Source organism: Phaseolus vulgaris, chromosome 4 (assembly GCF_000499845.2).
Source record: "Phaseolus vulgaris cultivar G19833 chromosome 4, P. vulgaris v2.0, whole genome shotgun sequence".
Lineage (NCBI taxonomy): Eukaryota > Viridiplantae > Streptophyta > Magnoliopsida > Fabales > Fabaceae > Phaseolus > Phaseolus vulgaris.
The window spans coordinates 29,943,869-29,966,315 of NC_023756.2; the positions used below are offsets into that span (position 1 = coordinate 29,943,869).

The 22,447-nt window shown below is 48.3% G+C and overlaps 1 protein-coding gene across 1 annotated transcript in view; it reads right to left on the reverse strand.

Annotated features, from left to right (window-relative positions):
* Positions 1–22,190, reverse strand: part of LOC137838626 (uncharacterized) — a 31,939-nt gene extending 9,749 nt beyond the window's left edge. The window contains exons 1-2 of the mRNA XM_068647866.1: positions 22,011–22,190; positions 21,043–21,299 (exon numbers count right to left, since the gene is read on the reverse strand). Coding sequence (XP_068503967.1) covers positions 21,043–21,299; positions 22,011–22,190 — 437 coding nt within the window. The remainder of the gene's footprint in view (positions 1–21,042; positions 21,300–22,010) is intronic.
* Positions 22,191–22,447: the final 257 nt, after the last annotated feature.

The following is a 22,447-nucleotide window of genomic DNA, read 5'->3' on the forward strand; positions in this document are numbered from 1 at the left end:
TTAAAAATTTGAATATATAAATAACATTATTTAACTTGATTAAATTATTTCATCCTTGTATCATCTTTGTTTTTTATCATTATGAATTTCACCGTATTTTTAATCTGAAGTGTATTAAGTCTTATGCATTATATAAATATTAGAAAAACAAATTAAATATTTAACATTTTATTTTCTAGTTACAATATTTCTAATATATATTCTCTTCTTCTATTCTCCAAATTTTTTAGATGAATTGTTAGTTACTATTGTCTTAAAAAGTAATCTAATAAATAATATAACTTATTATGATTGAATTGATTATATAGTTAAAATAATCGTCGAAAAAAATATAATTTATAAATTTTATTCCTACATATGTATTAAATTTTAGCTCTCACTCATTAGATCTTCGTTTGGTCATTCAACGCAGCAATAGAGTATAAATAACAGAAATGAGAAACTTTCTCTTTCACTATAAGTGAATATTGGAAGAAATAAAATAATAAAACTTCTATTAGTAATTTAAAAAATTATTTTCTTACTGTTTGATTATTTGTTTAAAAATTAAAACAAAGAAAGGAAAAAATAAATATTTCTCTCAATTTTGTAAAATTTTCAATGTTCTTAATTACTCACCCAAACAAAATTGAAAAATCCTATTTTCCTAAAATTACATAGAAATATAAAAACAAATTCAGAAAAATCATTTTAAAATTTGAAATATTGTCCAAGCAATATTTGACATTTATTGAATCTCCCAATTTTTGTTACACAGTGGTGTGAGAAACCTTATTATATCTTCACTTGGGAGAGAAAAGCTTACAATATAAGGATTAAGGATTAAGTTTGAGGTTATCCGAAATAAGAGAAATTACGTTAAGAGAAATTGCATGAAGTAAAACAAAGATCACAGATTATTGCGACGTTGTGGTTTATCCTTGGAGTGATCTTGGGTGCTTTTTCCCTTACATTTTGGACGTTGTTATCTACCCTTTCCAAGGAGTTTTCTGCTCTTACTCATTCCATCTGACCCTACAACATTATAACACTAATTAATCATTTCATTTAATTTCTTCATGCACATTGAGAAAAGGTGGAGAGGTTTATTATGAAGTGAAATTTAAGCCTAACTCAATCGCATAAAACCGGCTCATGGAGTGAGGTTTGCACCCACTTATATACAATGAAATACTCTAATCTCTAGTTGATGTGGGATCTCCAACAAAGTTCATCATCACTTACCTGCTTCTAAAGAAGCAGAAGCAAGAGCAAGGTTGTGTGTTGGTGATAATGTTTTAGTAGAAAAAATGAAGAGGGAAAAAAGAAAAAGAAGCAGGAAAATATTGGTTTTAGAAGCCATGAAGGTTCGTTGGCATGCTTTGCTTTGCTTTGCTACCTTTTTTATAATGCACAAATGCTTCTCTTTGCTTTGCTTTTCAACTATATCATTTAGACGTAGTTTTTGACTTTCTGTATCCAACTTTATTATTTTTTTCTTGTTTGAGTAGTAGAATACAGGTAGTGCAGGGAAATTTGTGTGCATTAGGCTACTTCCGCATTGTAGATTTAGTCATTTCAAATGGTGTCATAACATGAGAAGTAGTATAATGGCATTTGTTGATCAAGAGTGATCAAGGGCTTTGAAGAATCCAAATCCAAGTGTTTGATGCAAGGCTGGAGTTGTTGCTGTGTTTAGGATAGGATCTGGGAAGTTTAAAAGTGTAATCCACTCTTTGTTGAATCTAAAACTAATGCGTTTTTAAAACCAATTTGAAATTAAGTGTTTTTCAAACTAAGTGAAAAACAACCTGTTGTTTTGTCGAAACAACCGACTGTTTTACTCTTAGGTGTTTGTGAAAAGGTTGAAAACTATTTTGGTTGGTTGACTTGTTGTCAAACCAAAACAATCGTTTGTTTCGTGGTTTCAATCGATTGTTTCTTTGAAAATCCTAACAGAATTATGTTTTGATGGTTGAGTGTGCTTTAAATGATTTCCAACTGAATACACTCCTCTATTAAATGTTTTGACCAATCTTTGAAAAGTATAAATGGTTTGTTTATGTTTCAAAACAAACAAGAGAAACAAATTTGAGTTTTCAGTTGTGAGAAAGATAACTTTCAAGTTTTGAACATTCACATCAAGCTTTGGGTTTTGTCAAGAAAGAGTGGAATATGATTGGATCTGTATTGATTTCAGATTGTTCTGTAAACAAGTGTAATTCGTTCTGAATCTTCTGTATTTTCTGGTGTTGTTGCCAAGGAGTGTTGTGTTTTCTTGAGGTGGTCAAGATCAACATTTTTGGTGTGTGTTGTGCCAAAGTGAGTGTGTTTCTTAAAGGGTTCAAGGTCACTACTTTGGTGGTTTGTGTGTAATCTGTTTTGATTGCTTAGTGGATTGCCCAGTGGCTTTTGGGAACTAGATGTAGCTCTTGGTTTAAGAGTGAACCAGTATAAACTGATTGTGTATCTCTTTCTTCCCTTAAAATCCTTTAAATTTAAGTGTTATTGCTTTACTGGTATAAAGAACCGGTTGTTTCGCAGAAACAACTGATTGCTTTTCTGGTGCTTTGTGTTTTGTGCTTAAATTCTTGGAATTCTGAAATTCTGATCTGGATTCATACAAAGGATTTTGTTCAAGCTGAAAAAGTTTTCAAAAACCCCTCTTAAACAATTCAACCCCCCCCCCCTCCCCCCCCCCCCCCTCTCTCGTTTAAGGCCATATATTCTAACATCATTCTCATCATGCATGCAGTAATATATATTGTCAATTGAAATGGAACAAACACAACTCTCTTCCATAGTAACATGAAATAAATTTTAAACCTATTTACAATTATTTATATACTTAATGTTATTACTTTTTTAAATCTCCAAGCATATGTGAGTAAAGTATTCATGTATTTATGTGATACATAATTGACCATAATCTTCTATGATCTGAAAGCTTAGTTAATAATAAATTATTTTTTCATTTCAATAGTAAATAATTTATGTTTATCTTGAAATATTTACAATCACCTTCTTTTGTTATTAAATAAATTTTTGAAAAACATATATAAAAAAAATGTTAATATATATAAGAGTTAATATCAATAGATTAACATTAAAGTCCTTTCAAAATATCTAAGAATAAATTTTTTTAAGTGATGTAATACAATCATACCCACTAAAATAAAATTTCATGATATAACTCTTATTTACACTTATATATAAAAGAATTTTTCTTTTAACCTCTCTCAATTTTTTTCTTATTTTATCTTTATATTAATATTTGATTTAATTTCATTTCATTATTATGGGTATTGCGTCATTTCCTATTTTTTTAAAAATTTGAAATTTTTAAAATTCAAAATTTTCAAAATTTTAAAATTTTTAAATATATTCTCATTTCCTCATCTTTCATGGAAAAGTTACTTCGAAGCTGATTTACTTATTCACAATCTTCAAATAGGGAGAAACTTATGTTAGAAGAAAGTAGAAAGAGGAAGGAATGTAGAAAGAGGAAAACACTGAACCCAAGACATTATTTCCCATGCGTGTTCCTATCAATGTCGTGCTTACCCCTAAGCGCGAGGTTCCTATGTGAAGGAACATTGTTAAGAGCGTGTGTAATTTCGATTCGCTGCGTGTTGCATCCTCGAAAAAAAGTTGCATACGTTTCTACATCCACTGGAGAGTGTAGGGAAAGGTTGATAGTTTTGTTTGTGAATAGAAAAAAAAAGTTGCATACGCTTATTTTTTTCATTTTACTCTTATAACAACCTTTCATTCTATTAAATTATTCTGGGCATTTCGTAATTTCATAGAGAACAGTTTTCAAATTGATTTAAGAAACAATTTTTAATTCCTCTCTACTTGGTTGGTCACTATTGAATATGAATATCTCCGTAGAAACCCACGTACCCACCGTACTTTGCATTTTTATTCTCACTTGTCATTCTCTTTCTATGTTTTGATTAATCTTTCTAGAACCTTAATTTGACCTTTGTCTTATGATATTGTAATTGAAGTTTGTGAGTAGATGGAGGGGAAGGACTTAATAGGCGTTGTCTCTATCATTAGAGGGATTTGCTTTTGTCTGATCCTTTTTATTTCATGAATTCTAAAAGAAATGAGTTGAACTTCATTTTCTTAATAACTCTATTTTGTGATATTTATTTATTGATTTATGCATTACTCTTTAAAAATGGATGTCAAAATGAACGTTAACAACGATATCTATTATCATTTTTAGCATGTCCTTGGAAGTTTATAGTAGGTGAAAATTCTCCTAATTTATGACCTACCATAAGATCTGATCCTGCCTGTTGACCAGAACGCTGGAACCTGCCTCGTCAAAGGATCGACGTGTGCACCGCTTCAAACCTCCGTCCTTCTTCGAGATCCACCTCAAGAACCTACAAAAGTACAGAACGGCGCCGCTGCGGCCGATCGCACTCCAACGCCCAAGTCAGTGACCGAACCACCAAATACTAAGAGCAAGAACACTCAAGAAATCTCAAGGAACCGTGCAATGTTCTCTCTCCCAGTAAGCTCTAGAACTCGCAAGCGTAAAGAGTGTAATCTGAACGTGCGTACCTCAGAGTGTTTGTTGAGAACTCTTATATACCTGGTCACTTTCTCTCTCCTGGCAGTTACAGACCTGGACACGTGGCTCGCATCCAGTCGTACACGTGCCATCATCTGGAGCCTCCTTGACTTGGGCGTTGCTTCTGACTCTCTTTTTGGCTAAGTTACTTATGCATGGTACTGCCCAGTGCATAGCTAACTTGGGAGCGCGATCTCTACTGGAATTGGCGAGTTAGGGTGCTCTCGTACACCTTCCCTGTGGTCTCGCCGGCCGCCTTCATAATCTGCACCACCTTCATCTTCGGCGATGTGCTTGCTCTAGCGATCTCCAATCACTTGGTCGCCTGAGTTTATCATCTGGCGACTTCATCTTCAACTGGGCGATCGCCTGGTATGCTGGAGATCGGAGCACGCCAACTTAATAACTGGCGATTACACGAACCCCCCGACTTCCTTCCCTTCTGCAAATCTGGCGTCTTGTCAACACGCCTACTCTGTGGCTTGGTGCCACGTCATCACTTCCGACTACCAGGGCGGTACACAAGCCCCCCAGTCTTAAGCGAAGACTTGTCCAGCGAAAAGACTGAAAGAGTCACGTCAACACCGATCTACGTGGCACTGACGCAGAATTCCAAGCGGTTGTACTTTCTGGTTCTCTGACGCTCCACCAAACCCCTCACCCATCGCTCGACACGTGGCTTCATCAACGGTTACCTTCAGTTACCGTTTGCGCTTCCCAAACCCATTTCGAAAAACCCTTAAACCCATTTTTCGCTCCACTGTTCCATCACTTTTCTTCATATTCTCAAACGCTCTAACTTTCTTCTGCAAAAAAGCTCTCAGCGTTCTTCAACATTCTGAATCACCAGCATCCTTCATCGCCTTCCTGATCATAAAAAGGTACTTCCTTTCCTTCCTCTGCTGGTTTTTCCTGCATTTTAACCGATTCGCATCATCCTGTAACTGTCTGGTGCATACGTTGTGGGTTGTTTTTTCCATTTCTCCTTTCTCGTAACTTAGGGCTTCGTCAATCGTCAATCCTTTCTCCCATGGTCGAGTCAGCCTCTGCGAACCCTGATCATTTTTCCTTTTCTTCTTCCTTTGCAGCTTCGACAATGACTCGCTCAAATATCACCCCGAATCCTCCTCCTTCATCGCGAAACCCCTCTTCTCAAGCACTCAACCCACCGCGAGCACGCGGTGCTTCGTCTTCCCAAGCTGAGAGGCCTGCACCTTCCCGCCCCAACCCGGCCCAGGCTACTCCACCCGTCACCGGAGGAGCCTCCATTCCCCCACCAGACTTCAAAAACCTGTATCCATGGGCCAACTCGACCCTCTTGAGGGAAACGTCTTCTGTGAATACTGTTGGGGCAGTTCTGCGGTTGACAAAGGGGGATGAGCCTCACCAAACATTCCACAAGGAGCACGATGAGAAGATGACGGTGCTACCTTGCCCCCCCGACCTGCCAGTTTGCGCCGACGATAAGGCGAGCAATGACGGGCCCTTCTGCTTCGTCTACACAACTCTGTTCAAGAAGGTGAAACTAAAGTTTCCCTTTACTCGTTTCGAGAGGGAGCTCCTCACCGAGCTCAACATCGCCGCCGCCCAGCTCCATCCCAACAGCTGGGCGTTTGTGCGAGCGTTCCAAGTGATGTGCGACCATCTGGGGTTGCCAGCATCCGTAGATGTATTCTTATTTCTCTTCGAAGCCAAGCACCCAGGAGACCGCCTGTGGGTAAGCTTGAATGGGATTGCTGGGAGGTCGATCCTCTCCATCTTCCAGCAATCCTATAAAGACTGGAAGGGAAAGTTCGTCCAAGTGCGCCCCAACGACAAGGACGCTTCCCTACTCGAGGGCTTCCCCTTGTATTGGGTAAACAAGGGGAGCAAAGAGTCCAAGAGCTGCTTCAGGAGACCCAGAAGTCCTGATAGCATGGGCGCCTTGGACAGAGATCTCTGTTTCTTTTGGAAGAGTGTGGCGGACGCCAACATCACCTTCCTCACCACCACACTCATCAGCTTTGAGTTCTTCGAGGACCAACTCGAAATTCGTATAGGTTAGAACGCCTAAGTTCTTGTTCTAATATTGCTTCTGTTAACTGTTTCTGTGCGTTGTGCACAAGACTTTGGTTTTATTTTTCTGCACCCTTTATCTGCTTTGTTGTTGCATACTGCCTTATGCATTTATCTTCTCTCTGAACTAACCCATGCATTTTTGCTCTATGCAGATAATATGTTGGGCCAGGGCAAACTCGCTGAATTGAGGGCGCTCGCCCGAACCCACGGGTTGGCAACGGGTTCTCAAACAGTGCCAAACTCGGTGGTGGAGATCGCCGCCGCACAGGGCCGATCGCCACCTAAGGGCCCAGCTCCCTCCGATGTCCAACCCGCCGCCCAACGCAAAAAACTTGTCCTCAAAAGACCCAAGAGGAAAGCTCCCCAAGTAGTCCACGAGGAGGAGGAGGAAGACGACGAGGTCACTGAAGATGGCCTTGTTACGAAGAGGAAGAGGGTCGCACCTTCTTCACCACCTGCCCCACCCGCTCTTCCAACATCAACACCTCCATCCACGCCTGCTCCACCTCCAACTTTGCCATCTCCACCAGCTCCTGCCTCACCAGTCCAAGCAATCCCACTGGCAACTGCGCCACCTGCGGTTGAGGCCCCCGAGCCAAATTTCATGGAGGACCCCCCGAGCGCCTCCACGCCGTATGTATCAGCTGGAGGGGGTCCTCCTTCAAATGCCTCAGCCGCAGGCGTTGCTCCAATCGGGGATGAGGTTGCCCATACCTCTCCAATTCTGATTACCGAATCCCCGACGTCGCCACCACGCCCAGAAGCGCCTACTGAAGAACCGACTAAAGAAGGTGGCGACGAAAACCAACAACAGGCCCACCCGGCGCCTCTACAAGCAGCAAACCTCCCTCTTGAGGTCACGAGGATGTGGGAGCTTTTATCTGCCAAGCTGAAGACGATAGCAGAAGACATTCCCACCATCATAACTAGAGCTGTGGAGAGCTCCACCAGGAAGCTCCAGGATGACCTCTTCAACCTTAGAACTGAGAATAGCACCATGAGGGTTGAGGTGGAGAAGTTGTCCTTCAATCTGACACTCGCGGAGATTGAACACTCCCGAGTAGAAGACGCAATGAGCACCGAGCTCAGGGTGGCGCGCAAGGAGGCCACTGAACTCCGCCATAAGGTGCAGCAACTGGCTCAAGAAAAGATCGAACTAGAGAGAAAGATTGTGCCTTATCGCGTCAAGGTGGCTGACCTGGAGGCTCTCATAAAAACTGACGCCGCCAAGGTGAAGAAACTGGAGCAAAGGTCAGCCGACCGGGAGATCTTCCTTGGTAAGGTGGAGAAGGCGAGGGATGACGCCATGGCTGAGCTCGACGAAGCCAACAAGGAAAAAGGGGAGCTTGTTGCTGAACTGGGCAAGGTGCAAGCAGAATCCAAGAAGGTTGCTGAAGACCTTCTCCAGGCTCAAGAAACCAACGAACAACTCAAGAAGCAAGTTGAAGAGCTGGAGCAGCAGAATAAGGGGCTGAAGGAACAAACTGAAGAACTCAAGAAACAGATTGAAGAACTTAATCTGAGTTCTGCCCAAATTCTGGTTGCTGGATTCGAAGCTGCACGGGAACAATTCGCCTGCTTGTTCCCCGATCTGGACCTCAGCATGGTGTCCCTTGACAACGAGGTAGTGGATGGGAAAGTGGTTCCCGCTGAAGACTGATCAGTTTACTCCATCCACTGCCTTTATGCTTTTTCTTTGTGTATAACTTGTAATAAACTTTTTCCCTCTTTCTGTAGATGTGCCCGAACTGGTATTTACTTAATGAAATTACCTTGGCATTTCTTCCTGTAACTTCTTTGTCTGCTTTTAACTTCCCTTGCGTGATTTACTTCAAAGAAATAACTTAGCGAATTCGTAGGCACGATCTTATACTTAACTGCTTCGAACCACTTCAACTTCAAACAACAATCACTTTAACAACTCGTAACCTTAAGGCAATTAACCTTAGCGCAAAATCATTCCTCAAGCAACGAACTTTAACTCAACTACTGGCTTAAAACATCGCTTCACCCGATCTGCTTCATCAAAACGGGTCTTTAACTTTCTCGCCACTGTTTGAACTTTTTCGGTCGCCAAAGGCTCTTGGCGATATCAGCTTCTTTCTGGTTTCACCTTGGTCATTGTTCCTTTATCTGGGGGTAGAGACGCCTTTCGGATCCTTCTCTACCTTCCTGAACTTCAGAACAATAGACCGGGTGGCTAGGCGCTCTCTTCGAACCTACCGTAGCCACCTTCCAAACTTCGTCCACCCTTAACACCATACCTGAACTCGTTCGAGACGAGAAGGATTTTATCTTGCCTGAACTCGCTCATAGGCGAGAAGGTCTTTCTTTAACTCGCCTGAACTCGCTCATAGGCGAGAAGGTCTTTTAACTCGCCTGAACTCGCTCATAGGCGAGAAGGTCTTTTACTTGCCTCTACATTGCCCCAGGGGTTACATCTTCTCGCCCCCAGAAACACTGAGGACTTTTCGCTGGTGCCTCTACATTGCTCCAGGGGTTACATCTTCTCGCCCCCAGAAACACTGAGGACTTTTCGCTGGTGCCTCTACATTGCCCCAGGGGTTACATCTTCTCGCCCCCAGAAACACTGAGGACTTTTCACTCTTCCTCGCCTGCGCTCGCTCGACGGCGAGGAGGTCTTTATCTTGCCTCAGAACGCGCGAGGGTGCTGAGGTCTTTTAACTGGTGCCTCCGATCGCCGAAAGACGATGAGGACTTAAAACTTTTAACTGATGCCTCCTATCGCCGAAAAACGATGAGGACTTAAAACTTTAACTGATGCCTCCGATCGCCGAAAAACGATGAGGACTTAAAACTTTAACTGATGCCTCCGATTGCCGAAAAACGATGAGGACTTAAAAATTTTTAGAAAGCATGCAATATATCTTTAACTTGCCTTAAGTCACATATAAGTGACAAGGTCTTTCTTCAAAACTTTCTGAAAACAACAGGCACGCAATCTAAAACAACTTGTACTTTGAAAACTTCTCTTTATTGGGTGGCCTCATTAAAAACCCTCCTTAGGGAAAAAAGAGTGCCCCCTTCAAACTGTTTTAACAGAGACATTGTAATGTAACTTCGTGTTTATCTTTACTTACAAAGTTCTCAACTGTAATACAACTTCAGGTGCGTGGCGTTCCAGGTGCGAGGAATCGCCCCTCCTTCCAATGTCTCTAAGCGGTAGGCGCCGTTCCCGAGCGCCTCGGTTATTCTGAACGATCCAGTCCACTTGGGCGACAGTTTATTCTCCATCTCGTACTGGTGGGCTTTCCTCATCACCAGGTCGCCTTCTCTAAACTGTCTCGGCATCACCTTCGAGTTATATCTTCGTTCAATCCTTCTCTTCACCGCTTCAGCCTTCAATCTCGCCTCTTCCCTGACCTCATTCAGTAGATCCAGGTTCAGCCTTCTCTCTTCAATCGAGTCTTCCTCTACGAAGTTCTGGAATCTCGGCGAGCTTTCCTGGATCTCTACTGGAATCATTGCATCACACCCATAGACCAAGCTGAACGGGGTCTCATGGGTTCCTGACTGCTCGGTGGTGTGGTACGCCCAAACTATACGGGGCACCTCCTCAGCCCAACTTCCTTTGGCTTTTTCTAGCCTTCTCTTCAAACCTCTCAGCAACACCCGATTGGCTGACTCCACCTGGCCATTTGTCTGAGGGTGCTCGACGGATGCAAACACTTGTTGAATTCCCACCCCTTCGCAAAGCTTCTTCAACAGGTGGCTTGCAAACTGAGTCCCATTGTCCGACACCAGGCGCTTAGGCACACCAAACCGGCACACAATGTTCTTCCACACGAAACCTTCGATCTTGTGTGCGGTGATCTGAGCCACTGGTTCTGCTTCGATCCACTTGGTGAAATACTCAATCGCCACCACCAAGTACTTCATCTGCCTCATCGCCAGCGGGAATGGTCCCAGGATGTCGATTCCCCAAGTATGAAACGGCCAAGGGCTGTAGATCGACTTCAACTCCTCGGGAGGCGCCTTGTGCCAATCGGCATGCTGTTGGCATTGTTTGCAACATTGGGCATACTTCTTGCAGTCTTCTCTCATCGATGGCCAGTAGTAACCTGCACGGAGAGTCCTCGCGGCCAGAGCTCGACCCCCGACGTGGCTTCCGCATATACCTTCGTGGAGCTCTGCCATGATTCTCGTGCACTTCTCGCCATGTACACATTCCAAGAGTGAGTGAGTGAACCCAAACCTGTACAGATCGCCATCAATCAATGTGTACTTGCTAGAATTTTTCTTTACCTTCCTAGCCTCTGTCAGATCCAGTGGGAGAATGCCATCTGCCAGGCACCGCTTGTACTGTGTTATCCAGGTGTCTGGCTCATGGATAGCGCAGACCTGCGTCATGTTCACCTTCTCTCCTCGACATGCTCTGATTCTCGGCGATCTCAAAGTTTCTTGCGTCAGGGACTTATGACTTCTCGCTGCTTTCTCCGTCGACTTGCTTATCTGAAGAACCAGGTGATCTGCCACAAATGCTCTCGGCGTCTTCAGAGTTTCTTGAATCACCGTCCTCTGTCTACCCCCCTTGCCTGAACTGGCGAGCTTAGCTAGCAAGTCAGCTCGGGCATTCTGTTCTCTGGGCACGTGCACTACTTCAAAGGAGGCAAAGGAACTCTTCAATTCCTGCACATACTCCAAGTAAGCCGCCATTTGTGGATCTTTAGCCTGGAACTCGCCTGTTACTTGCCCTGTGACTAGCAGCGAGTCACTCTTAGTCATTAGCACCCTGGCTCCCATCTCTTTGGCCAGCAAAATCCCGGCGATCAGCGCCTCATATTCTGCTTGATTGTTACTGGCTTTGAAGGCAAATCTCAAAGATTGTTCGATCAGCATGCCGTTGGGTCCTTCTAAAATGACTCCAGCACCGCTACCCTGCTGGTTCGACGATCCATCCACCGAAAGCACCCAACGGAAGTCGTCCCCTTCAACTCGTGTCGCCTCAGATGAGAGCTCGACCACGAAATCCGCAAAGATTTGCCCCTTGATCGGGCCTCGAGGCTCATATTTAATATCAAACTCTGACAATTCTACTGCCCACTTCACCATCCTTCCCGCAACGTCAGGCTTTTTCAAGACCTTCTGGATGGGCAGGTCAGTCATCACCAGTATGGTGAAGCTATGAAAATAATGGCGCAACCTCCTCGCCGAAAACACCACAGCCAGCGCAGCCTTTTCCAGGGCCTGATATCTCGTTTCGGGGCCCTGCAACACCTTACTAACAAAATAAATAGGCTTCTGAGCCTGATCTTGATCCTGGGCGAGCACCACACTCACCGCCCTCTCAGTTACAGCAAAATACAACCTGAGAGGGGTTCCCACCAGCGGTTTGCACAAAACCGGCGGGCTCGCCAGATACTCCTTCAGCTTGACGAAGGCTTCCTCGCACTCCTTCGTCCAAACAAACTTGTTATTGCGCCTCAAGCACTGAAAATAGGGATGGCCCTTTTCTCCGCTAGCCGACACGAAGCGAGACAGGGCTGCCATCCGACCTGTTAGCTGTTGAACTTCCTTCACCGTAGCTGGGCTCCTCATCGCCAAGATGGCGGCACACTTATCAGGGTTGGCCTCTATGCCTCTTTCAGTCAAGAGGAAACCCAAAAACTTTCCAGCCTCCACGCCAAAAATGCATTTCTCTGGATTAAGCTTTAATCTGAACTTGGCGATAGTCGTGAACAATTCTTCCAAGTCTGCATCGTGCTTACTCTTTTCCGGCGAGGTCACGACCATGTCATCGACGTACGCTTGCACGTTCCTTCCCAGCATCGGTGCAAGTACTCGATCCATCAGCCTCTGGTACGTGGCCCCCGCGTTCTTCAGCCCAAACAGCATCACCTTATAGCAATAGCACGATCTCTCCGTCATGAAGGTTGTCTTCTCTTCATCCATGGGATGCATCTTGATCTGATTATACCCCGAGAAGGCATCCAGGAAGCTCAGCAACTTACACCCTGCAGCACTATCTACCAGGGCGTCTATGCTTGGTAAAGGATACGAATCCTTTGGGCAAGCTTTGTTCAGGTCAGTGAAATCGACGCACATGCGCCATTTCCCGTTACTCTTCATCACCAGCACGACATTTCCAGCCATTCAGGGTACTGGACTTCCCTGATGTGGCCTGCAGCGAGGAGTTTCTGTGTTTCGTCCCTGATCGCCTGCAGCAAAGGTCTCTAAAGGAGGGCCACGCGATGGGCCACGTGGCGCGTGATAAAGGGTAGCCCAAAAGGTGTAATCATCCCCATTGCAGGGAATGTCCAATCGGTCATTAAGAATACCCCTGTGGTTCAGATAATGTCGCGTCAGTAATTCGAAAATTTGCTGAGTCAGCAGAGAATGACACGTCATCAAGAAAGCACGTTGATAGCGGGGGCAAGGCTTTAGTCTTTGCGCTGAAGACAAGTCTTCGGCTTAAGACTGGGGGGCTTGTGTACCGTCCCGTATCAGGGCGTTGACTAAGTCAAGGTCAAAGTCAACGACTGGAAGGTCAAAGTCCGTTCAAGGTGTCGCCCAGGTGTAGGGACGCCAAGAGGAAGCGTCGCCAAGGCAGGACAAGGCGTCGCTAAAGCACGGCGTCGCCTAGCTGAAGGCGTCGCCAAGGTGGAGGCGTCGCCTAGATGAAGGCGTCGCCTCGGTGAAGGCGTCGTCCAGGTGAAGGCGTCGCCTAGGTGAAGGCGTCGCCCAGGTGAGGGCGTCGCCAGATCGAACAGTGTAAAAGCGAGGCAATCACGGTGTGGTTCCCCGATACCCATGGGTAGGAAAGACCATGGAGGGAGCGACGCCGTGTGAAAGCCTCAGGTCCCGATATCTCGGGAAAGTGATAAAGAGAAGGAAAAGGTGGCTTCAAGGCCATAGTGATAGTACCAGTGAAGGGCAGCCTGACTCGCGAAGTACCCCTGCCGCCCCAGAGACGCCTTCGGGACAGATACGACCCAAGAGGAAGGTCACGCCCAGGATAACTGGGTGCAGGGTGTGAGAGGAAGGCAGATACGCTCTCAGAGTAAGTGGCTAGATACTTGGGGGCATGAGTTGGCACCCAAAAAGCCACCCCTAGCGCAGTAGCACTCCCAAGCAGGAGGACCCACACGTAGAAACGTCCCCAGATGGGCAGAAACGCCCCCAGATGGGGTCAAGGCGTCGTGAGGCCCTCCACGTGTATGACAGCAATACCGGAATAGAAACACCCTCTAGTCAGGTGCCAGGTAATTAAAGATATTCAATACAGTTTCCCTTTTTGGCATTCAGGTACTATTATGGCTCCCAAGCGTTTCAACGTCTTAAATGCGCTACGTTTCATAATTAAGCGCTTTAATGAGCACGTTACGTTTGAGTTTAAAAGCGCTTTAAGGCGCTTTAAATGCTGGGGGCAGTTTAAATAGCGCTGAAAATGTCGGAAAAAGGGTTGGAACCTTTGGCAAATTTACGAGAAACTCTATGGTTGCTTGCCCGTGCTTTAGGATTACGTACAAGTGACTGGAGAATATTTTTGCCTGAAGGGGACAACACACACACATATACACAGTTCTTTTACCACCCTTCAGAGTGCCACACGCGGTGCTCAGATACGTGGGTGGACAGTTTTTGGTGTTTCTTGCTGGCTGACTTGAGCGTCGGAGTGCAAACGGCCGCTAGGGCGCCTCTTTGTCCTCTGTTTTGCAGGAAATTTGCAGGCATTCAGTGGGAAGGAATCCTTAGCTGACGATTGAGGCCACGCACGAAGACGTCCCGGTCAACCGGACGGAACATTTGGCGCCCACCGTGGGGCTCGATATAAAACATCAGTCCCATCACAAAGTTCGAGAAAATCTACCGGGTTACAGTAGTGCTGAAGGAGGTTGGAGTGACAATGGCCCCCACCAGACGAAGATCAACGCGCGCAGCCCCAGCAGACCTATCCATGCAGCAGGTCCTGGAAATAATGAGGGGGCTGCAGCAGGACATGGCGGATTCGAAGATGGAGCAGGAGCGCATGCAGGCAGATCTTGACGCCTCGCATGAGCGCAACGAAGAGCTCCACCGTGTGAATGAGGAGTTGCGCCAGGGCCTGAGAAACGATAGGAGGCGGCCTGGGCATGACGAGATGGAGAACCATTCCCCACCAAGGGAGTTTTCCACTCCGTTCTCGCAAGAGATCCTAGACGCAGCAATCCCGAACACGTTCGCGGGACCCAAGGTAATCTTCACTGGGATGGAGGACCCAGAGACGCACCTCGCGGCATTCCACACGCAGATGGTCCTGATAGGCGGTTCTGATGCCGCCAAGTGCAAGCTCTTCATGAGCACCCTGACCGGGATGGCTATGGATTGGTTCATTAGCCTCCCCGAGGGCCATATCACATCTTTCCGCCAGTTGTCGCGGTTATTCAGAGAACAGTATTTGGCCAACAAGGCCCCGCCGCCGGTCTCCTACGACCTGTTTGACGTGAAGCAGTATCAGGGGGAGACCCTGAAGGAGTATATCAATCGCTTCGGGGCCCAGGTCGTGAAGGTTGGTACAACAGAGGAGCCTATGATCGTGTACGCATTTGTGAAAGGCGTATGCCCAGGCCCCTTTGGAGAATCTATTATCCGCAATCGCCCTAGGACTTTCGCAGAATTACGGCGTAGGGCGGTGGAGCATATCGCTTCGGAAGGGGAGGTATGTGTGAAGCGCACCAGTACCGTGCCCTCACGCCCGAGGGGACCGGCGCGAGCTCAACCCGTCAGAGTCAATGAGACCACGACGGGGAGAAAGAAGCCAGAGGTGAGACACCCCTACGAGGCCAGAAAGCCCCAGCCTCGGGGCCCCGCAGGAGGCGAACGCCCCACCAGAGAAAGAGCAAGACCGGCGAGGTACAACTTCGTAGTTGAGTTGAAGGATTTGATCGCCGTGCCCAACATAGCCGAGAGGCTGAGGCGACCGGCGAAGACCGACAAGGTGTTAGGGCCCCGTAAAGACTCTTGGTGCGAATTTCACGAGGCTTTCGGGCACCAAATTGATAATTGCCTGTCGTTGGGCTACCAGCTAGATGAGCTGGTGAGGACTGGGTTTCTGAAAGATTATGTCGCAGAGTCCACCAAGACCGCCACCCTGCCGTCGCCGGCGGATGAGCCAGCACACGAGATGCCTGTGCTTGGCGAGGTCCACACCATTGCTAGAGGTTTTTCCGGCGGAGGACCCACCGCCTCCTAGCGGAAGAAATACGCGAGGGGGGTAAATTCAATCGAAGAGAGGCTCTCGGGGGAGCCCTGGGAGTCAGATATTGTGTTCACAGGAAGGGATCTCCGAGATGTGGTGCCCCATGACAACGATCCCGTTGTCATCTCGGTCGTCACGGCTGGAAGGAAGGTCCACCGAGTGCTTGTTGATCAAGGAAGCTCGGCAGACGTCATGTTTCTGTCGACTTTTAATAAGTTACGGCTGTCCCCCGATCTGCTGAGTCCCTATACGGGATGTTTGTATGGGTTCGGGGATAACCAGATAGAGGTCCGGGGGTACCTGGAGTTGAGGACTACGTTCACAGACGGAGAGGCCTCCCGAACAGAGAGCATTCGATACCTCGTCGTGAACGCCAATTCTGCCTATAATATTTTGCTGGGCAGACCGGCGTTAAACCGTCTGAGTGCAATATCCTCCACCCGACACATGAAGATGAAGATACCGGACCTCAGTGGCCGGGTGATAGTCATCAGATCAGACCAAGAGGAGGCAAGAAAATGCTACGAAAACAGCCTGAAGACGAAGAGAGGCGTTTTCATGGTGTACGAACGTCCGCCGAGCGCGGACGCAACGATGATCGAGGCGACGCCCGCTGGGCAGACCCTCGAAGAGGCCATAGCAGAAAGGGCGATGCCCGAAGCAGATGTGCCAATGGAGGAAGCACACGTGAAGAGGCGGCGCCCGTAGAAGAAGCGGCGCCCGCCGATGATGATAATAGGGAGCAACCCGCGACCAACATCCTAGAAAGGGAGATTGGCGGAAAAGCTTTCAAGTTAGGAAGCTCGCTGAGTCCAGAAGAACGGGAAGGGGTGGCGGAAGTGATTTCGCGCCACCTGGATGCCTTCGCGTGGTCCGCCTCGGACATGCCGGGCATCGACCCCGATTTCCTGTGCCACCACCTCAGCATGGACGCCACGGTTCGCCCCGTGCGTCAGAGAAGGAGGAAATTCAATGAGGAGCGACAACAGGTGGTGAAAGACGAAACACAGAAGCTACTGAGCGCTGGCCACATTAGGGAGATTCAGTACCCTGAGTGGCTCGCCAACGTCGTTTTGGTGAAGAAGGCAAACGGAAGATGGAGGATGTGCGTTGACTTCACGGACCTGAATAAGGCGTGCCCGAAGGATTCCTATCCGCTGCCCAGCATCGACGCCCTAGTGGACAGCGCGTCTGGCAGCAAAGTGTTAAGCTTCCTGGACGCCTTCTCAGGTTATAACCAAATCAAGATGCACCCCAGGGACGAGAGCAAAACTGCGTTCATGACTGAAACATGCAGTTATTGCTATAAGGTGATGCCCTTCGGGCTCAAAAATGCGGGCGCCACGTACCAGAGGTTAATGGACAAGGTCCTGGCGCCAATGCTCGGGAGGAATGTATACGCCTACGTAGACGACATGGTGGTGGCGTCGCAGAACAGGATGCAGCACATGGCAGACTTGGAGGAATTGTTCAATACAATATCCAAATACTGCCTCAAGTTGAACCCCGAGAAGTGTGTTTTTGGGGTAGAGGCCGGTAAATTCTTGGGTTTTCTGCTATCCGAGAGGGGGATAGAGGCGAACCCCGACAAATGTGCGGCTATTATCGCCATGCGGAGTCCGACATCGGTAAAGGAGGTTCAACAGTTGACAGGGCGGATGGCGGCGCTCTCGAGGTTTGTTTCCGCCGGAGGAGAAAAGGGGCACCCGTACTTCCAGTGCCTCAAGAGAAACAGTCGCTTTGCATGGACTGAGGAATGCAAAGCGGCTTTCGTTAAACTGAAAGAGTACCTGGCGACGCCTCCGGTTCTCTGCAAACCGGTAACGGGCGTGCCCCTCCGTTTGTATTTTACTGTAACAGATAGGGCCATCAGTTCTGTGTTGGTACAAGAGCAGGACCAGAGTCAGAAGCCCATCTACTTTGTAAACAAAGCCTTACAGGGAGCCGAGACAAGGTACCAGGCGCTGGAGAAGGCGGCGCTGGCGGTAGTGTTCTCGGCTAGGAGGCTCCGTCATTACTTTCACAGTTTCACGGTGGTGGTAATGACCAACCTCCCCATACAGAAGGTGCTGCAGAAGCCCGATGTGGCAGGAAGAATGGTACGCTGGGCTGTGGAACTGTCGGAATTCGACATACAGTACGAGCCTAGGGGATCCATTAAGGGGCAGGTGTACGCGGATTTTGTAGCAGAACTTTCGCCCGGAGGTGAGCAAGAACTGGAAGCGGGTTCACAGTGGCTGCTCTCGGTTGATGGTTCCTCAAACCAGCAAGGGAGTGGTGCGGGAATAGTGCTGGAAGGACCCGACGGCATACTAATCGAGCAGGCCTTGCGTTTTGCCTTCAAGGCAAGTAACAACCAAGCAGAATACGAAGCCTTGATTGCAGGAATGCTCTTGGCCAAGGAGATGGGCGCACAGAACCTCCTGGTGAAGAGCGACTCCCAGTTGGTCACGGGGCAGGTGTCGGGTGGGTTCCAGGCGAAGGACCCACAGATGGCGGCGTATCTCAAATACGTCCAGTTGTTGAGAGGGGTGTTCAACGCCTTTGAGTTAATACACGTCCCGAGGGAGCAGAATGCCAGAGCTGACCTGCTCGCAAAGCTGGCCAGCTCAGGCAAGGGGGGTAGACAGAGGACAGTGATCCAGGAGACCCTCAAAGCTCCGCGTCGATTCGTGGAAGACAACAGGGTGGATGTCCTCCAGATTTATGCATCAAGGGGAAGGCCGAGAAGCCATTCCTCATTAACCCAAGATACGCAGAGGGCGCCCCGCATCAGTATATACGCGGGTGTGTCTGAGGAAGAGCAGATGCAGGTTTGTGTCCTGTCCACGGGAGACACCTGGATGACGCCCTATAAACGATACCTGGCGGATGGGGCCCTTCCAGTGGACCCTGAAGAGGGTAAGAAAATCAAAAGGAACGCCGTAAGATATACCTTGGTGGATGGGGTGTTGTTCAGGCACGGCTTCACTCACCCTATCCTAACATGCGTCAGTGGCGATGAGTGCACCAGGATAATGGCGGAGCTACATGAAGGCATCTGCGGAAGCCATGTAGGAGGAAGATCCTTAGCCTCCAAGGTAATACGCGCAGGTTTCTTTTGGCCAACAGTGAAAGAGGATTGCGCACGGCACGCCCAGCGGTGTAGGCAATGCCAAAAGCACGCCGACTGGCACAAGGCGCCGCCTGAAGAGTTGCGGTCCATATACAGCCTGTGGCCTTTCCACACGTGGGGAATTGACATCCTGGGCCCTTTCCCACTAGCAATTAGGCAGATGAAGTATCTGGTCGTCGCCATAGAATACTTCACTAAGTGGATAGAGGCAGAGCCCGTGGCACAAATCACCGCGCATAAGGTACAGCATTTTGTGTGGAGAAACATCGTGTGTCGCTTTGGCGTACCTAGGCGCCTGATATCTGACAATGGGACCCAGTTCGCCAGTCAGCAGTTCCTTCTCGAACCGGGAGAAGGGTAAGCGCACCCCGATGGTCTTGAACACCACCTGGAAAAAGTAAAAGAAAGGGACCCCGTCGTTCGCTCGTCCGTCTCCACACACTGGCTCCCCCAGAGTGCAAGGGAGCACAGCGATGTCGTCATCGTGCCTCCTCGCGAAGGCCCGATGGTCGTAAGAACACAACTCCCCTTTGTGTTCCCGTACGGCCCTAGTGGAGAGCAAACATGAACACTCATCAAGAAGTTCGCTCGAGGCCCAAGGGTACAAGTCTTTGGGACGGACCCTGGAGGAAGCATCGTGAGAAGACATTCTTTAACAAGATCAAGATGGCTGGAAATGCAAGAGTTGAGCGAGGGGAGCAGTTAGAACAGCCCTTCGACAGAGAAGAAAGGGTGCAAGAAGAAAGGGTACAAGAATAAAGAACGCAAGTAGGTTATGAAGAGTGAGAAAATGGTGAAGATAGTTCCAGAGTTTGAAGAGTTAAATAAAGCGCCTAGAGCGCCAAACGACACGAACGGATGCACCGTGCGATTGATACACGTGGCAGAAGGTGAAAGGATGACGCTGGCACCACTGGTTTAAATCAGAAAACGTCGTATCAGCAGAATATCCAGTGGTACGATGCGCCGTCGAAAATGAGCCAGGGGTACAGCAGGAGTCAGAAAATGAAATGACTAGATACCCCACCGACCATGCAAGCAGCGCCACGTGGATCAAGTCGAATGACAGAAGGTCCCATCAGCTGTACCAGAAGCGCTTTGTGGATGGCACAGGCAAAGCCTTGGGCTCTTCGCTGTTATCAGGCGTTGACCAAGGCAAGAATTAAAGTCAATGTCGAAGTAAAGGTAATGCCCGAGGCGTTGCCAGGAAAGACGTAAAGGGCGACGACAGACGAGAAGTCGCGGGCGTCGCCAACCCAAATACCGACTGGCGTTACCTCCCCGATACCCACAGGTAGGAAAGACTGAGGAGGGAGAAGAAATCAGAGAAAGGCAAAGTTAGTTGAAGGCGTCGCCTCCCCGATACCCACCGGTAGGAAAGACTGTGGAGGGAGACGAGACCGTCAAATGCCAGCGAGTCACTGGCAGGGTGTTCCCCGATACCTATGGGCAGGAAAGACCATGGAGGGAACAAAAACCCCAGAGCACTCAGCGTTTTAGACACCCGGGGACGATACGGTGCTGCTTTGGCAGGCCTCTCCTTAGGCGTGGGCGCCGAGTGTTAAAAGATCAAAGAAAGAGCCTTTCGGTATTAGAGTCGTCCCGTGGACGATACGGCGCCACTTAGTGAGCCTCTCCACGGGCGTAAGGGTTGGCGAGCGACCTTACCCCATCATGCCAAACCGCCCAACGAAGTGTGAGAAACGGGCAGAATACAGATAAAATAAGTAAAGCGTATGAAGGGAAAAGATGAGAACGAGATCGCATAGGCGGAGTCGTATGTGAAAAAAGAAATAAGGACAACCATGTGAATGTCCCGAATCAGTAACAAGAGTGTGGATAGTTCAAAGAATTACAAGTTTTTGGCAGATGAAATTAAAAAGCGAAGGTAAAGAATGAAGAGTTAAGCTCGAAGAGGAAGGTGGCGGATGAGGGGCAGCAGTTCAGTCGTTCAAATCCATGGGCACGACCTTCCCGTCGACTACGTGATGTGTGGGGTCGCAGTTTGAAAGGTTGACGCCGGGATTCTCGCAGGACGCCTGGGACAGGGCTTCTTGGAACCCCTCCTCGAAGGTGCCCGCCATCTCTTGGATAAGGGACTTTTTCTCCTTCTCCAGCTCCTCAATGGCGGCGTCTCCGGAGGCCACCTGTTTCTCCAGAGCCTCTTTCTCCACACGAAGACGACTAACCTCGACCTGCAGATCGTCGTAGTCCACTCGGAGAAGGTCCATAGCTTTGGCCTGCGTGGCCATTTCCTCCTCTATCCGTTCCACCTTGGCAGTTTGTTCACAGCAGCGGTCCTTCAGGTCCTTTTGGGTTTCCGCGTCTGCTTTGACCAATTCCTGAAGACCCGCTACCTGTACTTGGAGAGCAACTTCACGAGCGTAGAAGTCAGCCTAAAGCTCCAAGGCCTCTGCCAATTTCCTCTCAGCTTTTGCCCTGGACTCTTGCGCTTGTTTCAGAGAGGAACAATAAGCCTCGTTCTGGCGTCCCAGGGCCTTCATCTCCTCCTCCAGGGTGGTTGCTTTCGTTTCCAAGGCCTGGAGGGTTTGGGTTTGCAAGACAGCGTTTCTGGCCTGGGAGCGCCATTCAAGAGCCACCGCCAAGAAGGCCCCCAAATAGAAAGGCATACCTTCCCTCCTGTCGGTACCTTCCGGCATAGTCCCGCCACTGAAACCCCTCATCAGATGCATGATTGGAGGGGGGATGGCAATGAAGTCGGGGGCGGCAGCATCGGGAGCCGGGGAAGCAGTGGTTTCTGGCGGCGACAGAGGCGGTGCAGATTCAGCACCTTTGCCCCTTTCCTCTTGGAGAATCATAGGAGGGAGTGAGGTTGCGCTTGGAGGGTTGTCCATAAAGGGGTTCCCTCCCTGCGGCGGCGTCTCTACCAAAAGAGGAACCCGCGCGGATTTTCTCCTCTTGAAGGGTGCCACGCCTTCTGATTCCTCATCATCTGACAGAATCTCCAAAACCCTTTTTCCTTTGTCAAGGGGGGTTGGAGCCGGTGACGAGGCCGCAGCTAGGGGCACAGCGGCGATAGGCGAAGGAGAGTTGGGAGTTGGAAGCACGTCAGAGCCAGGTGGAGACGTCGGAGATGGGCTAGAAGCACCTTCAGCAGTGACTGGAGGCGGCGGTGTCGGAGCCGGCGGGAGAATCGAATTGGCAGCAGGGCTGGAGGAGGCGCCTGCCTTGGCGGCACGAGCCTCCTTCAGTGCTTTCGCCAACATCATTCTTTTGGAAACGCCCATCACCGATCCTACACCAAGGCAGACCAAACAGCAAGGATTAGTACTAAAATAGCTATGCGAATTCACGATACGCGAAGAGACGTGAAATGCAAGTAACATGGTACAAGTGTAAAACAAGCATAATAGTATGGGGAAACAAACGCTCGATAGCAGACTGTTCATAGCTAGAAAGATGAGGGGAGAGCCCCTTACCAAAATAGGTGGTCAGGGCGTGGGCATTGTACTCGCTAGCGACCAGCTTCAAGGTATCAAAGACG